The 21,961-nt window shown below is 45.3% G+C and overlaps 1 protein-coding gene across 1 annotated transcript in view; it reads left to right on the forward strand.

The window, feature by feature from the left end:
- Nucleotides 1–21,961, forward strand: part of WDFY4 (WDFY family member 4) — a 252,408-nt gene that overhangs the window by 30,623 nt on the left and 199,824 nt on the right. The window contains exons 9-12 of the mRNA XM_081157692.1: nucleotides 972–1,424; nucleotides 3,896–4,000; nucleotides 5,340–5,530; nucleotides 20,644–21,224. Of these exons, the coding sequence (XP_081013818.1) occupies nucleotides 972–1,424; nucleotides 3,896–4,000; nucleotides 5,340–5,530; nucleotides 20,644–21,224 (1,330 nt within the window). The remainder of the gene's footprint in view (nucleotides 1–971; nucleotides 1,425–3,895; nucleotides 4,001–5,339; nucleotides 5,531–20,643; nucleotides 21,225–21,961) is intronic.

The raw sequence follows: 21,961 nt of genomic DNA on the forward strand, positions 1-21,961 counted from the left end.
AGCCTCACTGAGACCGGCACAGGAGTGGTGACACCAGGCGGTGGGTGGGCCAGCTGCGTCAAGCAGGCAACGCAGCGCAGAGGGTGAGGCTCTGAGGCCAAGCGGGCTGTCCGGGTAGAGAGGAAGGAGAAGTCTAGAGGCAGACAGCACGGCCTGGGGAAATGAATGGTGGCGGAAACGTCCGGGTGAGTCTGGGGAAATGGGCACCGAGACCTGAGCAGACCAGGGTGGAAGCTGCAGAGCTGGGGGTCCGTTTGGGAAGAGCCACAGGAAGTGTCTGGAACAGAGAGAAGCTCCAGAAACAGCTCGGCGTCCGAGGCTGAGAGGGCTGCCCGCAGGTTCTCAGAGGAGCTGTCTCCTGGGCAAGGGGAACGAGGCTTAACCTTCAGGCTGGAGAGAAGGGAGGGGCGGGTTTGGGAGGCGTCTTTATTTAACAGCTTGTTTGGAAGTGAAACAGACTTTGCTTAGTAATCTTTAAAATAATTTCATTTGGATTGATTGAAACCAATCCTTCAGCCCAGCACTGCCCAGTGGAAATACAGTGTGAGTCACATTAACAAATTTTAAATGTTCTAGTAGCCATATTTAAAAAAAGAAACAGCTTAAGTTATTTTCATAATGTGTTCTATTTAACCCAATATATCCAAAATATTACTATCTCCACATGTGCTCATTACAAATCATTGCATTGTTTTCTTTGCATGGTGTCTTGGAAACCCAGTGTGTATTTCCACACTCACAGAACGTCTCTGTTCAGATGGCATCCCAAGTGCCCAGTTAGCCACCACATGGCAGACAATGGAGCCCCAGGCTTACACTCTGGACAGCTGGGTTTCGGAACTTCTGATAGATATTTACCCACAGGAGCTAGAAAATAGAAACTTTCTATTTCTTGATGATAATGCAATCCCGTGTTTCTGGGCACAGGTGGGAGAAATGACTTGTGGGATTATTCCTTTTTTTATTTTCAGGGGTCACCATTAAGAACCTTCAGGCCTTCCAAGTCCTGCAAAATGTTTTCCACAAAACCAGTGACTCCATCCTCTGCACGAAAGTCCTCTTGGCCATTAGGACCATGTGGGCCTGGAACGCCCGCAACTTCTTCCTGCTGGAGTGGACCCTGCAGCCCATCTCACAGTTTGTGGAGCTCGTGCCCCTGAAGCCAGTGCAAGTGCAGATGCAATTCTTTCAGTTGCTGGAGGCCCTGGTGTTCGAACTGCGTTATGTGCCCCACGAGATCCTGGGGAAGGTGCAGCGTCTGATCAAGGAGAGCCCCGAGCCTCTCTGCACCCTCGTGGCCCTGCAGAGTATCCTCAGGATAGCTGGCGCTGACCCACTCTTCACCGACATTTTCCGGGACTCGGGGTTCCTGGGCCTGCTGCTAGCCCAGCTGCGGAAGCGGGCCAAGGTCCTAAGGAAGTCAGGTGTGCAGAAACATGGGAGGGGGGACGGGGGCAGGCCAGGAGTCTGTTCGTTGGGCCTGTTCTGCCGCATAACAGAGAAAGTGAGTGTGCCTGTCACTGTCCCATAGGGTCAGGGAAGGTACACCTGGGTACATGACTTCACAGAGCAGCGGCCTCCTATTTCCTGTAACTGGCCTTGTCATCCCCGAGGAGAGAGGAGGGGGTGGGTGTAATTTTATTTTTTATTTTTATGGGTGTAATTTTAAACAGACTCATGGAGCTGATTCAGGCCTGATGAATTCTCAGCTTTCAGATGTTTCCTGCCTTGAACGTTGCCTGAGTGTGGAGATGCGGAGAGAGGAGGGGAAGGACAGGTCTTCAGTAATGCAAAGGGGACGGGAGCTCAGAGAGGCTTGGGGCTCTGGTGGGGACCTGCCTGGGTAATCTGGGATATGGCCACCTCGCTTACTCCGTGCTGTTGGGCCTGATGGTTTCCCATTCGGAGCAGGGGTCATTCTGCTCAAGCTCACCCCCTCTGAGTTTTGGCCACACTTTGTGTACCCTGCTGGGCTGTGCGCCCATGGCTCCTTGGCATTGTCCCTTCACCCCTGTCTCAGCCCCTACACTGTGGACTCTCAGCATCAGTAGCCTCTGCTCCCCCCGGGACTTCAGGGTCCCGTTTCCAATGGGAGTACACTGAAGAGTGCTGGCCTGGGTTCTCTCATGGGGACTTCAGGGTCCCGTTGTCCAGCGGGCGTACACTCAGGGAGTGCTGGCCTGGGTTCTCTCACTGCTGGAACACCCCATGAACATACCCTGTGGGGGCCACTCTCTGGTTGTCTACAACTCCCTCCTCCACCGACTTTCAAATAGGAATCAGAGCATGAAAACTCCTCTCAGTTCCTCCTGAGTTTCCCTCAATCTGTCCACACCTGCCCCTCTGGGATTGTAGCCTGGAGGGATTCCGCATGGGAAGCAGTCACTTACCTCTCTCTGCCTTGGTCTCTCTTCCTTCCCCTACCACACTGGCTGGGAGGGACCAGGGGCTCACTAGCTGTTGGCCCCTTTTGGAATTCTGCTCAGACTCGAGCCAAAGTCATCAGTCTGTCTGCTTCCTGGGCCTCTTTGAGGAAAGATGCTAAGGGAGAGCGCATGGGTGCTGGGGCCAGCCCTGGGCTGCAGTCCTGGCTGTGCTGCTTAGGAGCTGAGTGATCCTGAGCAAGCTGCTTAGCTTCATGGGGCTCTTTCCCCCTTTTTAAAATGGAAGTGTGTGTGTATGTGTGTGTGTATATATGTGTGTGTATATATGTGTGTGTGTGTATATATATATATATATATACACACACACACACACACACACACATATATATATATATGGCTGTTGTGAAAGTTCAATGAGGAACTATCTGAAAAGGACCCATTGTTGTGCTTGGTGCATAATAGGTGCTCGAGAAATGCTAGTCACTTTATCCCTATATGCCCTGTGCTACAGCGTGGGAGACTGAGATAAACACTTGAGGAGGAGCTCTCACTCACTGGTGGAGTCCAGGAGGGGCCTGTGGCTCCTTGGGGATGTCAGGGCTGAGGGGCAGGTGCTCCTGTCTTGGCGTGTCTGGGCCCCAAGCCAGGATTCAAGAGTCTTTTGTATGTGCTTCTCTCTATTGCTCTTTGCAGTCTTTTTGTTTAATGTTTTTGTTAGCTTAATTGTGCACTGCTTTTCAGCAGCCTGACTTTGAATTTACTCTTAAACCCAATCCCAGACCTATGACCGTTCCTGGAGAATCTGAAGCTTTCTTGTGAGCTGGTGAATCCCATCTTACTTTGTGATGTCTATAGTTAAGTGTTTCTTGCTGTCTCTTAGATACTTTCTCTCTCAATAAACTCTATCTTTACTCATTCATTCATTCTCTGTATATACTGAACCTCCCTCTGTGTCAGCACTTTCTGGCTCTGGGGACTCAGGTGAGCACAGGCCTGGTCTGCTCTCGTGGATCTAAGGGGGACACCCATGTACTCCACAGTCTCTCTAGCATTCCCTGACTCTGGTGTGAACTGGCAGTCCTCCCTCCCCAACACCAATGTCAAACTACAAGTGTCCAAGGGAAGGTCAAGGAGGCGGGTGTCAGGGATTCTGTAGAACAATGGTTCTCCAAGAGTGGCCCTCACACCTGCCTGTCAGCTTCAAATGCGAACCTGTTAGAGACTCAATGACAGGACTCCACCCCAGACCTCTTAGGTCAGAAACCCTGGGAAAGGGGGTCAGCCTCTGGATTTTAACGACGAGACCCTCAGAATGTTCTGATTGGTTACGTTGGGGAACCACTGCTCTAAGGGGTAGTAGTGTTACACCTTACAAATTGGGATGCACACTCCTGTATAATGGCAGCATTATATTCAAATTTCTTTAAGAGGATAGAAAACTAACGGCATCAGAGATTTGGGGTCATACCATGTACATTTGAATTTTTTTTATTGCTTCTTACGTGTGGCAGGAAACAAAGAAGCCATTCTCAATGTCCAAGACCCAGAGAGAGAACTGACCCAGGTGATGCTGGACACGGTGGTCGTGCTGCTGACAGGCTCAGTCCGGAATGCGGGTAAGGGTGGGGCCACCGCACCCGGTCACTGCTCGGGGAAACATTAACTGTCCTCAGTGATTTATGTCAATGATCAAAGGTTATACGAGGAATGGTTTATGTACAGTGATCTTCAGTAAAGCGGTTGACACCTCGGTTGACACCTTTTACTTTTAAAGTTGATAGATAAGGTTGTGAACCAATGGCATATCCTAAATTTATGAGACCAAAGAGTACCCCCCACCCCATATTTTCATATAAAATCCATTAATATCCTGCTGCACTATGTGCTTTAAAAAATCCAAATCATAAAATATAGGCAAAGGAAGCTGGTGATGTTTAAGAGAGTTGAGTTGGTGTGCTCCCACCTGTGATGCGCTTAGTGGTTCCATCCGTCCCCAGTGCTCTAGCTCCCTGAGACTGTGCAGTTTTAACAAATATGTACATGGAATATGCATGTATATATGTTATGCTATCAAGCAAAACCTCAACAAGTGGTACCAATGGGTCTGGTGATTTGGGGCATCTTTATCTGAGGCCCTCACAGATCAACTATACCTAATGTGAATGATAATTTCCTACGGTAGAGGGTCTCTAACGTTAGACTGTAAAAAATCCCTGGAGGTGCTGTTTAAAATGCATATTCCAGACATTTCATTAGCAGCAGGCCAAGGCAGCGCTCAGGAATCTACTTTTAAAAGGCCTCCAAGGTGCTTCCCGCATAGGGAGCTCCTGGCCCTTGTTTGGAGAACTCCCGCCTTGTGTAGGTGACAGTCAAAGCCACGCCGTGCTGTTGGAATGACCCAGTTGCTTTCTTGTTCCCATTCCACGTGACCACTCCAAATATCATCCTGGGGAAGAAATTCTTAGAATTACTTCTAAACAAAAACATTCCACCAGCCAAATTATGTTAATCTCCTCCCTTCCCAAGAAACTACCTAGGAATTAAATATGTTCCTAACTTCAATTCTGGTTGGCTTTCGCTGAGTATTTTGACAGAGAGAGAGAACTGCCACCAGCCCTGGATTAGGGAATTATGTGGAAATAAAGGGCAGAGGTATATCTAGTTAAAGTTCTGATTATTTAGGTTTCTAAATTTAAAAAAAGAACCCCCCCCCCCATCACAATTCCCACTGGAGGAAAGAGATGTTTTCCTTCTAATTCTCAGCTGTGCAGTTCTCTCTCCCTCTTCTCATTCTAACAGTGGGTATGGATTTTGAAAAAAGTTTCTAATGGGCAAAAGAGACACATAAAGATGTAGCAAAATAAACTTGGATATTGTGAGGAAAAGCTGTCTTTGTGATGGAAAGGAAGGTGCGAGGCCCCTGTCACCTAGTGCCACCTGTGTGTCGGTCTGCAGTTGTCCTGAAAGACCACGGCATGGTGCCCTTCATCAAGATCTTCTTGGACGAGGACTGGCACCGGGCAGCTGCCCTCTGCATCTTGGAGCAGCTCTCGGTCATCAACGCTGAGGAGTACATGAGCATCATCGTGGGCGCCCTGTGCTCGTCCACCCAAGGGGAGCTGCACCTGAAGCTGGATCTCCTGAAGGTGATGTCCTCTTTGTGACAGGCTTTCCGTGGACACGGGGCAGGTGACTGACCTTGGCCTGTGCATTCATTCATTCGGTGGTCACTGTATTATACAAGTAGGGTAGTGCCAGCTGCAGCAACAAATAATCCCCACATTAGAAATTGTTGAATTCATCAGTTTTCCAGTGCGGTGTGTTACTGACACATGAGCATGTATTTTACCTGAGCCTGGGTTGCACATGTTTGTGAGAGGCCCTGAGCTCAGCTTCCTGGGGGACATTTTAATTTATGGTTGCTCTTCTCTTTTTATTTTTATAACATTTTTTTTTCTGTATGCCTGTGTTCAGCTTGGTCCACATGCCCCTTATAGTGAAAAACAAGGAAGACCTGGGCCAAGGCAGTTGGACCTGGGTCCTACAGTGGGGGATAATTGGAATCTTCATTTATTTCTGACTGAGAAAGTCAGACAGGTCTGCAGAGAAGGGAGTTCTGGTTTTACTTTGCTTGGAGACCACGCGTGTTTCCGTGGTTGTTGTAGAACAGAGTTCTGCGTTGCTTGTGGAAAGGTCATCTCATTTACTCTCCAGCTCAGAGGCACCTTACTGGAGGCAGCCCTTGGGCAGCAGGACTGAATTTCTAAAATTAACAGTGTAAAGTCATTATGGTGTTTTACAGATTCAATATCATTTCAGAATCACCCTATCAAGAGAGCGCGTCAGGGACAAACACCGTGTAAGCTTATTTAACGAACTCATACCCTGGGCTCAATGTGCTGTCTTTTCCCTGGGCGCCAGGCCCCCGCTGGGCAGCTGGGGCGCCTGGAGCTGCCATGGCTCTCCCCGGACCAGGGCTGGCAGGAAACTGCTGCTGCAGTGGGTGGCGGGAGTGCCGACCCAACCCCAGCCTATGCTGAAATCCGATGTGGGGTTTGCATTTCTTTTGAATCATCTTGGGAAGCCCTTGGAACTTCAGAAACAGAGATGGAAAATGAGCTCTTTCTGCTGGGCTCCCTTTCCAGAAGCAGCGATGGAGCTGCCTGAGGCGCTGAGCCTGCACAACGGTCAGCTGTAGACTGAGGGGGGTCATGGAGCGGGGGACCTCGAAGGCAGCCCCCCGCCCCCAGAAAGGCTTGCCACCTCTGAAGTGCATTCGTCGTGCATCATCCTCACTCCAGTCCCCGAGGCAGTGTTTCCAAAACCCAGTGGCACTTCCATGCCAATGTAGGAGCACGCGTGGCTTCACTGCCGAATCCTGGCAAAGGGTAACTGAGTTACAGAGTAATGTAAGCAAATGAATTTCCCTCCACGGCAGGTGGGACCATGACTGGGTTATGCACAAATTCAGATTGATTTGCTAATATACACTTAGCTGCTCAACTCTGAGCTTAATCGTGTTACCTCACCGGTCTCCTGGCATGACACATGGAAAATTATGAGGAAGAACAAATAATAGGATGTGAAATAAATCCTGTTAGTCCTAACGTAGTTAGCGCTTTGCGCAAACATCCATTTTATAGATTCAAGCTGGAGGAATACTAACTCAGAGGCGATGACACGGTAACTGAATTAGCGTGGAGAAAGTGGGCTTAACGCTGACCTTTCCCGAAACGTGCAACCCCAGCCTGATTACTTTGACTTCAGCTGATTAGATTTGCCCCGCCGCAGACTCGCCCGCCTCGGTGATGCATTGTCATGCAAAGTTGAGTGACAGTAATGGAGACCCTTCTCCTAGGCCCCAGTCCCTGACAAATTGTTTCCTAAAGTAGCACAGTATTTATTTTCCTTTATGATAGAAATGTTTCTCTTCAGTTGCTATGAAATTAAACCTTTGTAATTAGATTTTGAACTCTTTACTTTATGACTCTGCAAATATGAAATTAACCCCATCCCAAGAAATAATAGAGCAGTCTAAGTTCTAATGAGATTACCCCATTCTAGATAATGACCCTGAATTTAATAAATCAAACAAAGCAACAATTAAGGACAGCCATCCCTTTCTCCTCCCCCTCCTAGCAGATGGAGAGAAGAGCCATCCAGGAATTACAGGGAACAAACATTCTGAGAGACAAGGATCGCAGGAGCACGATTACTGGGTTTCTTCTCTTCTAAAATATCTGCTCTCACCACTCTGAATGACAGAGTCCTTCTGAGCAATAGCTGGTGTCAAATTGGATAGAAGTAGAAGGCGGTTTCTTGGGAAAGAGGGGGTTTCATTGGCCATCCAGTGTTCAGATAATTGCCTATAATCAGATTCATTTTGTTTTTAATCATTTTCCTTTTCTGCTATTTGTTTTGTCGTGTGATAAACAGAAGAGCTTCATTCATTGCATTTGTCCTCAGCAACCTCCTCTCGTTTAGAAGCCATTGAAAGTCCTCACGTAAATGTGGATGATCTAGAGCCTAGATTTCCTGATGTCTCCGTGGTTTATCTATTGTTCAGGGCACGAGTCATGTGGCCAGGCACCAGAGGTCAGGCCTAGACAAGATAACGTAGTGCTTGCTGTTACACACCAGTGCTCAGCCTTTTCTGTGGCCTTTCCCATGGCTGGTCAGTGGCAGGAAGGAAGCTCCACCACACACACTTCAAGATTAGAGTGTGTTTCCAACTCAGACGAAGAAGTGCTATTATTAGGAGTGAGTTTCTCATACAGGCAGCACAGACACAGCATGTCTGACTGCAGCCCCTCCTGGGCCCAGTGTTCCCAGGGTGGTGGTTGGCAGGCAGCCATGTCTAGTCTAAACGGCAAGCTGCTGCTACGCCACAGCTTTCATGGTCACTGAGCATCACTAGTCTAAAGAACCTGCTCTAGCATTCACATGCTTCTCTTTAAGGACATGATCACAAATGTCAACTTTTCCTGGTTTTGAGCCAAATTCAGAAGTAGATAGGTGAAAATGATGGGGTGTGTAAATGCTGTGCTCACTTCCTCCCATGACGCTGCCAAAATTACAACTAAATGATAGAGCAATCAACCTGGAGGACCATCGAAAACTAGAGGAACAGAAGTCCTATAACTAAGGATATAAAGAAGAAGCCACACTGAGACTGGTAAGAAGGAAGAAGACAAGAAACAGGCTGGTCCCACACCCACGTGTTGTGGTTGAGAATCAGGAGGACTATCTCAGCTGCAGAGGACCCCCTGAAGAGTGAGAGATCCCAGGCCCACATCAGGGTCCCCAGCCTGGAGCACCAGTGCTGAGAAGAAAACCCCCAAATCTTTTGGCTGTGAAAATCAGTGGAGATTCTGTCCATCTGGGTGAGACAAAAGGCTGCTGCAAACCCAGGTGTCCTCTTAAAGTGCCTATGCACAGACTCACTCACTCGTAGGTTCTTACTCTGGGCTCTAGCAGAGAAATAGCAGCTCAGGGGGCACTGGAGACTTAGAGGGATAAGCTGAGTTGTGTGGCTTCAGGGTGAGGGCTGGAGGAACAGCTGCCATTGTCCCCGTATTGAGCCTTCCTCTAAGCCAGCCAGCAGGTGGACACCAATTTTATTGTGAGGATCCCTTTTACCACCTGGTCAAATCTGAATCTACATTCGCCTGGTGAACACCACTCCCCCCACCTTGATGATTGATTCCCTGAGACCTTGCCCCAACCAACTCCTGTACCACCAGAGGCCCTTTCAGCACCAGGCAGGTGGCCTAGGCCAAGATACAGTTTTTCTTAAAAACTCTCAAAGGTCTGGAGGCCCCAGGCAGGCAGCAGCTTGCACAGCTCCTGTGCCTTTGCTAAGTAGCCCCAGGCTTGGCATTGGAGCCAACTCTGAATCTGCATTGACTTGGTGAACATTTGCCTTCATGAGACCCTGCCTCACCCAACTTGTATACTGTCTGAGGCTCTTTCAGGGGATGAGCCTTACAGGCAGCCAGCAGGTGGTGACAGGCCTTGGGTTGCTCTGTGCCTTCAGCTGAGTGGTCCCAGGCCAGGTACTGGTGGCAAATGGCCTTAGTTCACAGTGTGGCATCTTCTACAGATGCCCAGCACAGGCAGCAACCAACCGTGGATAACTTTTACTAGGTATCCTTATGCTGATTACAGGCAGCAGCTGATCTTGGCCTGCATCAAGAGCCCCTCCCAAGAGACCCCAGAGCCAACATATTTGGTGACCACTTCAGACCAAAACAAGTACCACCAGATTAGTTCCACAAGCGGCACACCCAAAGGGTGGTTGTGGCAGGAACCAGAGACTGCTGGGGCAAATCCCACTCTGTGGGGTCAGCCACGTATGACAGCTCATATGCTTTGGTTGTGGCCAATCCTCACAAGTACTCAGCCTAAAGGTCAATCCCACCCACTGATGTGACAACAGCAATTAAGACTCAACTACAACAGGAGAGCACACACAACCCACACAAGGGATGCTCCTGGAGCACATGGGTCAGGTAATCAGGGAAACTTTACCCCTGGATTCACAGTCACGTACTACTTAAGTCCACCTGGCAAAGAACGGGAGACAGAGCAGACCTAGTTAATGCATAGGAGCAAATACAAAGAGGCAGCCAAAATGAGGAAACAAAGAAACATGTTTCAAAGGAAAGAACACAAGAAAACTCCAGAAGAAGAACTAAACAAAATGCAGGCAAGCAATCTACCAGATACAGAGTTCAAAACAATTGTTATAAGAATGCTCAAAAAATTAGTGAGAACTTCAACAAAAAGGTAGTGAGCCTTCAATAAAAAAGGACATAGAAACCATAAAAACCCATCAGAAATGAAGAATACAATAACAGAAGTGAAGAATATACTGGAAGAAATCAATAGCAGATGAGATGAAGCAGAGGACTGAATTAACAATTTGGAAGACAAGGTAGCAGATAACAATTGGAATAGCAAAAAGAAAAAAGAGAATAGTTTCAGGACCTCTGGGATAACATCAAGCATAACAACATTTGTGTCATAGGGGTACCAAAGGGAGAAGGGAGGGAGTAAGGAATTGAGAGCCTATTTGAAGAAATAATGACTAAAAGCTTCCTTAACCTGGTGAAGAAAATAGACATACAATCCAAGAAGTGCAGAGTCTCAAACAAGATGAACCCAAAGAGGCCCACACCAAGATACACTATAATTAAAATGGTAAAGGTTGAAGACAAAGAGAGAATCTTAAAAGCAGCAAAAGCAGGGCAGTTAGTTACATACAAGGAAACTCCTATAAGATTGTCAGCTAATTGCTCAACATAAACTTTTTAGGCCAGATGGGATTGCCATGAAATATTCAAAGAAATGAAATGCAAGGACCTACAACCAAGATTACTCTACCCAGCAAGGCTATCATTTAGAGTCAGAGGAGAGATAAAGAGCTTCCCAGACAAGAAAAAGCTAAAGGAGTTTATCACCACAAAACTGGTATTACAATAAATGTTAAAGGGACTTCTTTAAGAAGTAGCAGAAGAACAAAAAGAACATAAATATGAACAATAAAATGACAATAACTATGTTCCTGTCAATAATCACTTTAAATGTAAATTGATTAAAAGCCAATTAAAAGACAGGGTAGCTGAATGAATAAAAAAACGAGATCAATGCATCTGCTGTCTACAAGAGACCCCCTTCAGATTGAAAGACAGACAGACTGAAAGTAAAGGGATGGAAAAAGATATTTCATGTAAATAGAAATAAACAAACAAAAAGCTAGGATAGCAATACTTATATCAGACAAAATAAACTTTAAAAAACACAGGCTAGAGTAAGAGACAAAGAAGGGCAGTAATAATGATAAAGAGAAGAATCCAACAAGAGGCTATAGCCCTTGTAAACAATTATGCACCCAACATAGAAGCACCTACAAGTATAAAGCAAATCTTCATCGACATACAGGGAGAGATCGACAGTTATACAGTCATAGCAGGGGACTTTAGCACCCCATTGACATCAATAGATAGATTTTCCAGACAAAACTTAACAAGTAAACAGTGGCCATAAATGACACATTAGACCAGATAAATTTAATTGAGAATTTTAGAGCATTTCACCCCAAAGCAGGAGAATATGCATTCTTTTCAAGTTGCGCATATAACATTTTCTAGGGTAGACACCATGTTAGACAACAAACAAATCTCAATAAACTTAAGATTGAAATCATACTAAGCGTGTTCTCTGACCACAATGTTATGAAACTAGAAATCAGTTACAAGAAAAAACTGAAAAACACACAAATACATGGAGACTACATAACATACTACTAAACAATGAATGGGTTAACAATGAGATCAATAAAAAAATGAATATATATCTTGAGACAAGTGAAAATGAAAACACAACAACTCCAAATCCATGGGGTCCAGCAAAAGCAGTCCTAAGAGGGAAATTTATAGTAACACAGGCTTACCCCAAGAAACAAGAAAAATCTCAAATAAACAATATCACAGAATACATTTTCTTGTACTTTCCCATATTGCCAGCATTTGAAGAGCTAAGCTAGACACATGCTGAGTACATTGCCTCATTTAGTAATAACTAGATTTGTCAAAGCTGATGACTCCTTCATTCTCAGTTTCATGAAGTTGATGTAATATAGCTCTCTAAATTGCCTCATATTGGGAATTTCAATGGGCCATGTGTAACGGTTTTCTTTCTAGTGTTTCTTCATCTAGAACTCATTGTGGCCATTGCATTTTGGGGTATTTTCTTTTCTATATATTTTTTGCATTTTTAAAATATTTTATTTTTTAATTACGGTCTACATTCAGTATTAATTTATGTTAGTTTCAGGTGTACAGCATAGTGGTTAGACAATCACATACTTTATAAAGTGTTTCCCTGATATTTGCAGCACCCACGTGGCACCATATGTAGTTATTACAATATTATTTATTAAATTCCCTACTTTACATCCCATGACTATTTTGTAACTACCAATTTGTACTTCTTAATCCTTTCACCTTTTCCACCCAGTCCCCCAACTTCCCTCTTCTTTGGCAACCATCAGTCTGTTCTATTTTGTTTGTTCATTTATTTTGTTCTTTAGATTCCACATATAAGTGAAATAATATGGTATTTTTCTTTCTCTGACTGACTTATTTTACTTAGCATGCTACCCTCTAAGTCCACCCATGTTGCTACAAATGATAAGATTTCATTCTTTTTTAATGGCTGATTAATATTTCATTGCATTTATGTACCACAACACAACTTCTTTATCCACTCATCTATTGATGGGCCCTTGGATTGCTTCTATAGCTTGGCTATTGTAAATAACCCTGTAATAGACATAGGGGAGCATATATCCTTTCAAAGTAGTGTTTCAGGATTCTTTGGATGTATACCCAGAAGTGGAATGGCTGGGTCATAAGGTGGTTTCATTTTCAATTTTTTGAGGCACCTCCATACTGTTTTCCACAGTGACTGCACCAGTCTGCACCCCCACCAACAGTGCACAAGGGCTCCCTTTCTTTACATCTTGCTAACACTTGTTTGTTTTTGTTTTTTAATCCTCATCTGAGGAGATGCTTACAGAGAGAGAGAGAGAGAGAGAGACATCGATGAGAGAGAGAAACATCAATCAGTTGCCTTCTCTACGTACCCTGACCAGGGATTGAAACTGCAACCCAAGTATATGCCCTGATCAGGAATTGAATCAGCAACCTGTCAGAACACAAGACCTTGCTCAACAAAATGAGCCACTCTGGCGAGGCCCAACACTTGTTTTTTGTTGATTTGTTGATGCTAACCATTCTGACAGGTGTGAGGTGATAGCTTATTGTGGTTTTCATTTGCATCTCTGATGATTAGTGATGTTGAACATCTTTTCATATGTCTCTTGGCCATCTGTATGTTCTCTTTGAAGAAGTGTCTATTCAGGTTCTCCACCCAATTTTTAATTGGATTGCTTGTGTTTTTGGTGTTGAGTTGTATTTTTTATAAATTTTGTATATTAACCCCTTTTTGAATGTATCATTGGCAAATATCTTCTCCCAATCGGTAGGTAGGTTGTCTTTTCATTTTGTTGATGGTTTCTTTTGCTGTGCAAGAACTTTTTAGCTTGATGTAGTCCCATTTGTTTATTTTTCTCCTTTGTTTCCCTTGCCCAAGAAAATATCAGAAAATATATTGCTAAGAGAAATGTCAGAGATTTTACAACCTATGTGTTTTAAAAAAATATGTTTTTATTGATTTCAGAGAGGAAGGGAGAGAGAGATAGAAATATCACTGATGAGAGAGAGTCATTGATCCGCTGCCTCCTGCACACCCCCCACTGGGGATCAAGCCCACAACCCAAGCATGTGCCCTGACCTGGAATCGAACCACGTCCTCCTGGTTCATAGGTCGACACTCAACCACTGAACCATGCCAGCCAGGCTACAGCCTGTTTTCCTCTGGGAGTTTTATGGTTTCAAGTCTTACATTTAAATCTTTAATTCATTTTGAGTTTGTATATAGTGTAAAAAGGTGGTCTAATTTCTTTATTTGCATGTATCTGTCCAATTTTCCCAGCACCATTTACTGAAGAGACCATCTTTACCCCATTGTATGTTCTTGCCTCCTTTGTCAAATATTAATTGACCACATAGGTGTAGGTTTATTTCTGGCTCTCTTTTCTGTTTCATTGATCTTTGTGTCTGCTTTTATACCAATACCATGCTTTTTTGATTACTATGGCCTTGTATTATAGCTTGGCATCAGGTAGCATGATATCTCCAACTTTGTTCTTTCTCAAGATTGCTGAGGCTATTTGGAGCCTTTTGTGGTTTCATATAAATTTTTGGATTATTTGCTCTAGTTCTATGAAAAATGCCATTGGAGTTTTGCTAAGAATTGTGTTGAATCGATCAATTGCTTTAGATTCTTCCTATTCACAAGCATGGTATATGCTTCTATTTATCTGTATTTTCTATTTCTTTTTTCAGTGTCTTATAATTTTCGGAGTACAGGTCTTTTGCCTCCTTGGTTAAATTTATTCCTAGGTGTTTGGTTTTTTTTTAATGCAGTTTTAAGTGGGATAGTTTTATTAGTTTTCCTTTCTGATAGTTTATTATTGGTGTATAAAAATGCAACTGATTTCTGTATATTTATTTTGTATCCTGCTACTTTATTAAAGTCATTTATTAGTTCTAGTACTTTTTGGTGGAATCTTCAGGATTCTCTATATAAATATCATGTCATCTGTCAATAATGGCAGTTTTTCTTCTTTTTAAATTTTGATGCCTCTTATTTCTCCTTCCTGTCTGATGGCTGTGGCTAGGACTTCCAGTACTATGCTGAATAAGAGTGGCGAAGGTGGGCATCCTCTCTTGTTCCTGATCTTAAGGGGAATACATATAGTTTTCAGCCATTAAGTATATTGTTGGCTGTAGGTTTGTCATATATGGTGTTTATTTTGTTGGTATGTTCTCTATTCCCGCTTTGTTGAGAGAATTTATCATAAATAGGATTTTGTCAGATGCTTTTTCTGCATCAATTGATTTCGTCATATTATTTTTATCCTTTATCTTGTTTATGTGATGTATCATGTTAATTGATTTGTGGATATTGTACCAACCTTGCATCCCCAGAATAAATCTCACTTAATTATGGCATATGATCTTTTTAATGTATTGCTGAATTCAGTTTGCTAACATTTTGTTGAGGATTTTAGCATCTATGTTCATCAGGGATACTGGCCTATAATTCTTTGTAGTGTGTTTACCTGGTTTTGGAGTTAGGATAATGCTGGCCTTGTAAAAAGAGCTTGGGAGTCTTCCCTCCTCTTGAATTTCTTGGAATCATTTGAGAAGATAGGTGTTAGTTTTTCTTGAATGTTTAGTAAAATTTACCTGTGAAGCTGTCTGGTCTAGGACTTTTAAAAATTTTTAAATGTTTTAAATTTATCTTTATTGTTGAAAGTACTACAGGTGTTCCATTTTTTCCCCCAATTGACCCCCTCCACCCCGCTTCCACCCCTCCCCAGGCATTCATCCTGTCATTGTCTGTGTCCATGGGTTATGCGTATATGCATATAACTTCTTTGGTTAATCTCCTCCCACCCTCCACCCACTTTCCCTCTTCCCTCTGAAATATGAACGTCTGTTGCATGTGTCAATGTCTCTGGATCCATTTATTTTGTCAGATTCTTTTGTTCATTAGCTTCTTCTTAAAGAAGAACCTTCAACATTTCCTGTAGTGCTGGTCTGGGGTGATGAAAACTTCTTTAGCTTTTCCTTGTCTGAGAAGCTCTTAACTGACCTTCAATTCTAAATGATAGCTTTGCTGGGCAGAGTCATCTTGGTTGTAGGTTCTTGCTTTTCATCACTTTGAATATTTCTTGCCACTCCCTTCTGGCCTGCAAGGTTTCTGTTGAGAAATCAGCTAACAGTCGTATGGGTGCTCCCATGAAGGTAAATAACTGCTTTTCTCTTGCTGCTTTTAAGATTCTCGCTTTGTCCTTAACTTTTGGCATTTTAATTATGATGTGTCTTGCTGTGGGCCTCTTTGGGTTCCTCTTGTTTGGGACCCTCTGTGCTTCCTGGACTTGTAAGTCTATTTCTTTCCCCAGGTAGGGGAAGTTTTCTGTCATTATTTTTTCAAATAGGTTTTCAATTTCTTGCTGTCTTTCCTCTCCTTCTGGCACCCCAATAATATGAATGTTGGGTCTCTTGATGTCCCAGAGGCTCCTTATACTATTTGTGGATTCTTTTTTCTTTTTGCTCTTCTGGTTGGGTGTTTTTTGTTTCCTCATGTTCCAAATTGCTGATTTGATTCTCAGCATCCTCTACTCTACTGTTGATTCCTTGTAAGTTATCCTTCATTTCAGTTCATGTAGCCTTCATTTCTGTTAGATATTTTGTTAGGTCATCAATGGTCTCACTTGTTTTTGTAATAGTCTTACTAAGATCCTTGAATTTACAACCAAAATTCTGAACTCTGTATCTAGTAGCTTGTTTGGGTCTATTTTATTTAGTTCCTTTTCTGGACATTTCTTCTGTTCTTTCCTTTGTGACATGTTTCTTTGCCTCCGCATTTTGGCTCCTCCCAGGTGTTTATTTCTATGTATTAGGTAGAGCTGCTATGTCTTCTGGAATTCGTAGAGTGGCTTTGTGTAGTAGGTGTCCTGTAGGGTCCAGTGGCTCAGGCTCCCCAGTCACCTGAGCTGGGCCTTCTAGGTGCTCCCCTGTGTGGGCTGTGTGCACTGTCCTGATGTAGTTGAGCCTTGGTTGCTGTTCATGTCACTGGGAGGAATTGACCCCAGGCCATTTGACTGTGAGGATCTGCTGCAACTACAGCCAGAGAGCTGCTGTGCTGGAGACACCCCTATGGAGCAGGATTTACTTCAGTGGAGCTTTGGTGTTCACCAAGTGCGCCCCAAGTGCGCACTTGGTGAACACCAAGTGTCAGTTGTGGATGTGGTAGGGTTGTAATCCAACGTGGTCGAGTCTGACCACCAGATGCACTGTCTCTGGAGCCTCCTGGGAGGTGCAAACTCAGCCTCTGCCAGTGCCTTGCCCGGGGCCACCCAGCATGAGCCACACAGCAAACCATAGTTGGCTGCTGCTTGTGCTGGGCTTGGAGGTGCCCAGGAGAGGCCCAGCTATGAACCAATGCAGCTGCCGTAGTGCCAGGCCTGGGGCCACTTATCAAGCCGTATGGGGCAGCTGCTGCTTGTTTGAGAGATTTTAGGAAAGTCCTAAGCATGAGGCTCGAGAGGCCACTTGCACAGAAAAGCCCCTGGAAATGGCCTGGATGAGCTGCAGGTGGGGAGGGGCGGGGCCTCCGGGAATCACGGGGCGGGGCCAAGGGTGAGTCAGGTGCTGGCGATTCAAACATGGCGCCTGCCTGCCGGCTGTGCGGGGAGGACTCGCCACAGGAGCCATGGCCTCCGCCAGCCCTTCTGCCTGGGAGGAAGCCGCCCTCCGCCTCTTGCCTGGATCTCAGGCAAGTTAGTTCCTCCCCGAGTGTCCCAGGTCCTTTCAGGCTGCTCCCGGCGCTGGGCTCAGAGGGAGCGTCCGAGTGAGTCGGTGCCGGGCCCTTTAAGAGGAGCTGCTGGGGCTCCCGCGGCCTCCGCGACCCTCAGCCACAGTCCCCGCTGGTGTCACAGCCCGGAGTTGTGGGACGTCTCTTCCTGGCCCTGGAGCCCTGGGCTGGGGGCCTGCTGTGGGGCTGGGACCCCTCCCTCCTCCGGGAAACCTCCACTGCCGAGATTCCCTTCAGGGTTTAAACACGGCGCCGGGTGTGGGCCCGGGCCAGTCTCTGCGATTCAGCCCCGACCCTCCCGCGTCTCCGCCCCTCCTACCGTCTCGGTGCTGCTTCAGGTCCCTGGTTGTGGGGCTTCTGTTCAGCCAGGTCTCAGGAGGCTCTGAGTGACGGTGGTTCTGTATTTTAGTTGTAATTTTGATGTGGCTGCGGAGGCGGCGGGTGTAGCTCTTACCTACGGCGCCAGCTTGTTTCTCCCTCCGGTCCTGGACTTTTGTTTGATGGATGTATTTTAATTAATGTTTCAGTTTCATTGGTTGTAATTGTTCTGTTTTTAGATTTTCTCTTCCTTCTTGACTGAGTTTTGGAAGATTGTATGTTTTTAGAAATTTATCCATTTCTTTCAGATTGTCCAATTTATTGGCATATAGTTGTTTATAATATCAAATAAACAATCCAATCTTACACCTAAAGGAGTTAGAAAGAGAAAAACAAAGTCCAAAGTGAGTAGAAGGAAGGAAATAATAAAGATCAGGCAGAAATAAATGACAGAGTCTTAAAAGAACAAACAGTACAAAAGATCAATGAAACCAAGAGCTGGTTCTTTGAAAAGATAAACAAAATTGATAAATCTTTAACCAGGCTCATCAAGAATAAAAGAGAGGGAAGACCCAAATAAATTAACTCAGAAATGAAAGAGAAACAACACCTGGCACCACAGAAATACAAAGGATTATGTGAAAATATTGTGAACAATATATGCCAACAAATTGGACACTGTGGAAGAAATGGGTAAGTTCCCAGCAACATACCATCTTCCAAGACTGAATCAAGAAGAAATAGAAAATCTGAACAGGCCGATTACCACTAAAGAAATAGTTAGGCTCATCCTCACCCTGGAGGAGAAAGCTGTGGTTATTGCCTAGTTTTTAATACTTTTTGCCTCCATCTTCCTGGCAGACCAGAAAGCCCATTTCCTGAAGCCCATTCCTCGTCTCCGATTTCATCTCTCCTTAGTGGATGGCCCGGATGCTGAGTTTCTTTCAAAGAACAAAATGACAAGTCAATTTCTCTGCACTTGTCCCCCTGAGCCCTGGTAGATAATCATTGATCTAACCACCAGAAGTCATGCATTTTCCTTTTTTGTAACCAGGAAAAAAATCAGTTGACTCGTATTGGTTAAGATGGATTTTTCTACTTCACTCTATCTTATTACTTGTCCACTTTGAACATAACTGTGGACTTTGTCCATTCATAGATTTTCCTAGTTATTATAATCTTTGTCTTGTTTTGTTTTTTAATTTCTCTAAATGTCAGTGATGGGGCAGTGGGACCCCTTCCAGCAGCCCTTTGGTCATTGTATCTTGTCATCTTTGAGAGTCCTCACCTATGTGCATCCACTTAATCCTGGCCTATTCTGTGTCCACCTACCCAATCATGGGATTGACCTCCCACCAAGCAGCTCAGGTTTCTTGTAGAGAATATAATATTAGATAACAAAATTTGCTTGTTAGGGGCACACATTATATTACTTCAGGTAAATACTACTGCTAGGTTAGGATTACCAGCATTTTAGGGATAGCCCTGGAAAATTACCTTTATCCCCCTAAAGTGTATGACTACATAGTTCATAGTTACCAGTAACTTTACTGAGTTTCTATTTGACTTTCTCTATATGAGAGTTTTCGTCTAGTTTCTTCCCTCCTTTTTAAAAACGTGACCTACAAGTTTTCTCTTTGTTAACTTTCAGTATTATGCTATTGATTGACATCCTAAACTATGCATTTCAGAGACAGCATCGTCCCTCCTTGAACCATGTTTTAGGAATCCTGGAACTGACTCTAAATTGTGCTACCCAGACACCTGTCTTCCTTGTGTCACTAGAATAGTAAATATCTGAAAGGACAAAGCAATTAAAATCTCTCTCCAGAGCCTGCTAACTAACTCATACTACTGGCCACTCTCTGGGAAACATGCATAAGATGCTGGGGTCTTAGATGGAGTCCCCCTCGATTTTTGAGAAGAGTAAATAACTAAATATAAAAAACTAGAGGCTTTTAATATTTATCTAAAACCATCCACACATTCTTCACTTTAGGTGTGAAGCTTCAGCACAGAATGGGAACATCTTAGATGCAGTCCTTCCAAAGCGTTTATTAAATATCTGGTGTATACCATGCACTGGGCTCAATGAATGGCACATTGTAAGTGCTCAGTAAATGTTTGATTTTAGAGGGAATTGAAAGTTTGGCTGTCCAGTAGAAACCTCAGCAATCTGGAGAAGGTGGAGCCTACTGTGTGTATTACAGTAGCTGAACTTCAACATGGTCTTTTCTGCATGCTTCACCGATGGGTTCCTTCCACTGATGGCTTCTCTTCCCTACCCTTGCTTCCTTCATATGCTCACAAGATTTTAATTAGATTCATTTTCTATCATTCTGCATTTAATAGTCGTACCCATAATAATAATGCTGCGTTATATAGATTTCACTGTGAGTTCCCTTTGCGATGGAAGGGGTGGTTCATTTCATTTGTTTCGTGACTATTTGTTAAGGGTGTGCTGTGTTCCCCAGCAGCGAGCAAGCCTGGTTGCGTGGTGCTCTGTCGGGGGGACAGACTGACACAGTTTCCAAGTAACCTCCATACAGTGTGAGGAGAGCTTTGATCAGGGAGTTAGAGGGGCTGTGTGAGCACAGGCCTGGGAGAAGTATGAGCTAGGGTGGGGGTGGGGGCAGGGAAAGCTCTCTGGAGGGAGATGCTGGGACCTCAAGGCACAGGCTGTAGGTCAGCCCTGTAAATGAGCATGTGCTTTCAAAGCAGCCTTTGAAAGAAGGCTCTGAGGGGCAACCGGAAACCAAAACGAGAGGAACAGCTCTGACCTCCCGATAGTTCAGAATTTCCTGCGGGTAGCTGGCTGCTCCCATGCTGCTGAGTGTGGAAGAGTGCCCCTGGGCTTGGCGGGACGTGGGGGAGCTCCGTGTTAGGGTCTGCCTCCTAGACTTGACTCCGTGTCTCTTTGGTGTTTTAGTCTCTACTCCGGATCCTGGAGACGCCCAAAGGCCGAGCTGCTTTCAGAGTCTCCAGTGGGTTCAATGGGCTGCTGTCCCTGCTTTCTGACCTGGAGGGCTCCCTCCAGGAGCCCCCCCTGCAGACGTGGGGCACAGTGTCCCGCAGCGAGACCCTGGACCTGGTCCTGCACACCCTCTGTGCCATGTCTGCAGCGCTGCACCTGGACCCCGTAAACATTGACTTCTTCAGGAGGAACGGGCTCTTCGAGAAGCTGGCCGAGGACCTCTGCCTGCTGGGCTGTTTTGGGGCCCCGGAGGAGGAAGGAGCCCCCCAGCACTCCCAGGACAGCACGAAGGCCAGGCTGTTTGCTGACTTACTGAGCGTGGCCTTTTCCTCTGCCTGCCTGTTCCCGCCCAAGATACAGAGCTGCCTGCAGATCCTCAGCTTCCTGGACAGCATGGCCAGCGGCACCCTCCACCTGCTCAGGGACCTGAGGGCATCGCCGAGGGCTGTGCAGGAAGCAGCTGCCGGAGCCCAGAAAGGGGAAGCTAGCAGGGACCCCCAAGGCAACTTCGAGCAGTGGCCAGACCTGGAGGAGAGGTAGGTAGAGCTTTGCTGCCTGCTTCTGTAATGGATGGTCAGTGTCTCTGTCTCCCTTTTCCCACCCAAACATCCTGCACGTGGAGTGAGTAGAAAGCCGAGGCTACAAGCTGGGTGTGCAGAAATGTCACATGACTTTCTTTTTTTTAAGTCAAGTTAACGCTGACTCCAAGCTCCCCCATCATGGAGCTAACAGAACAGCAATCTGAGTCAATACAGGATTGTGGGATGCTGTTGGGCCCCACAAAACCAGGGAAGTTTACCAATCTTAGAAATGGTGCAGAACTCCAGAGATTGGCTCACTTTCTCCTTGGCATCTTTGCTGCTCCTGGGAGCTTTGATGCCTGCCTATGCCTGGCCTTCCTTGTGTGCCAGCAGCCTTTGCCTTGTCTTATATGCCCCTCAGGGGCACTGCCAGGGGATGGGGAGGTCCTTTGACTTACAGGACACAAAGCACAGAATCCTTCCCAGTGATGGGCCTCTTCCTGTTCCTACTCACTGTTTCCACTTTCCTGAGCAAGGACAATCGCTCCTCTCACTGTAGGCCAATCTCGATGAGTGCATGCTTCCCGGAACCACATTTTACTCTCATTCCTGAAACACAGGATCCCACTAGAGCAAGGGAGGGCAAGGAACCCCTCACCGTGTCCCTTGGAGCTGTAGGGGGAAAACCAGGAACAAAACACCAGCAGTTAGTATTGCTCTTCATTCCTCCACAAAACACAGATTAACACTGT

Source organism: Miniopterus schreibersii (assembly GCF_964146895.1).
Source record: "Miniopterus schreibersii genome assembly, chromosome: 14".
NCBI lineage: Eukaryota > Metazoa > Chordata > Mammalia > Chiroptera > Miniopteridae > Miniopterus > Miniopterus schreibersii.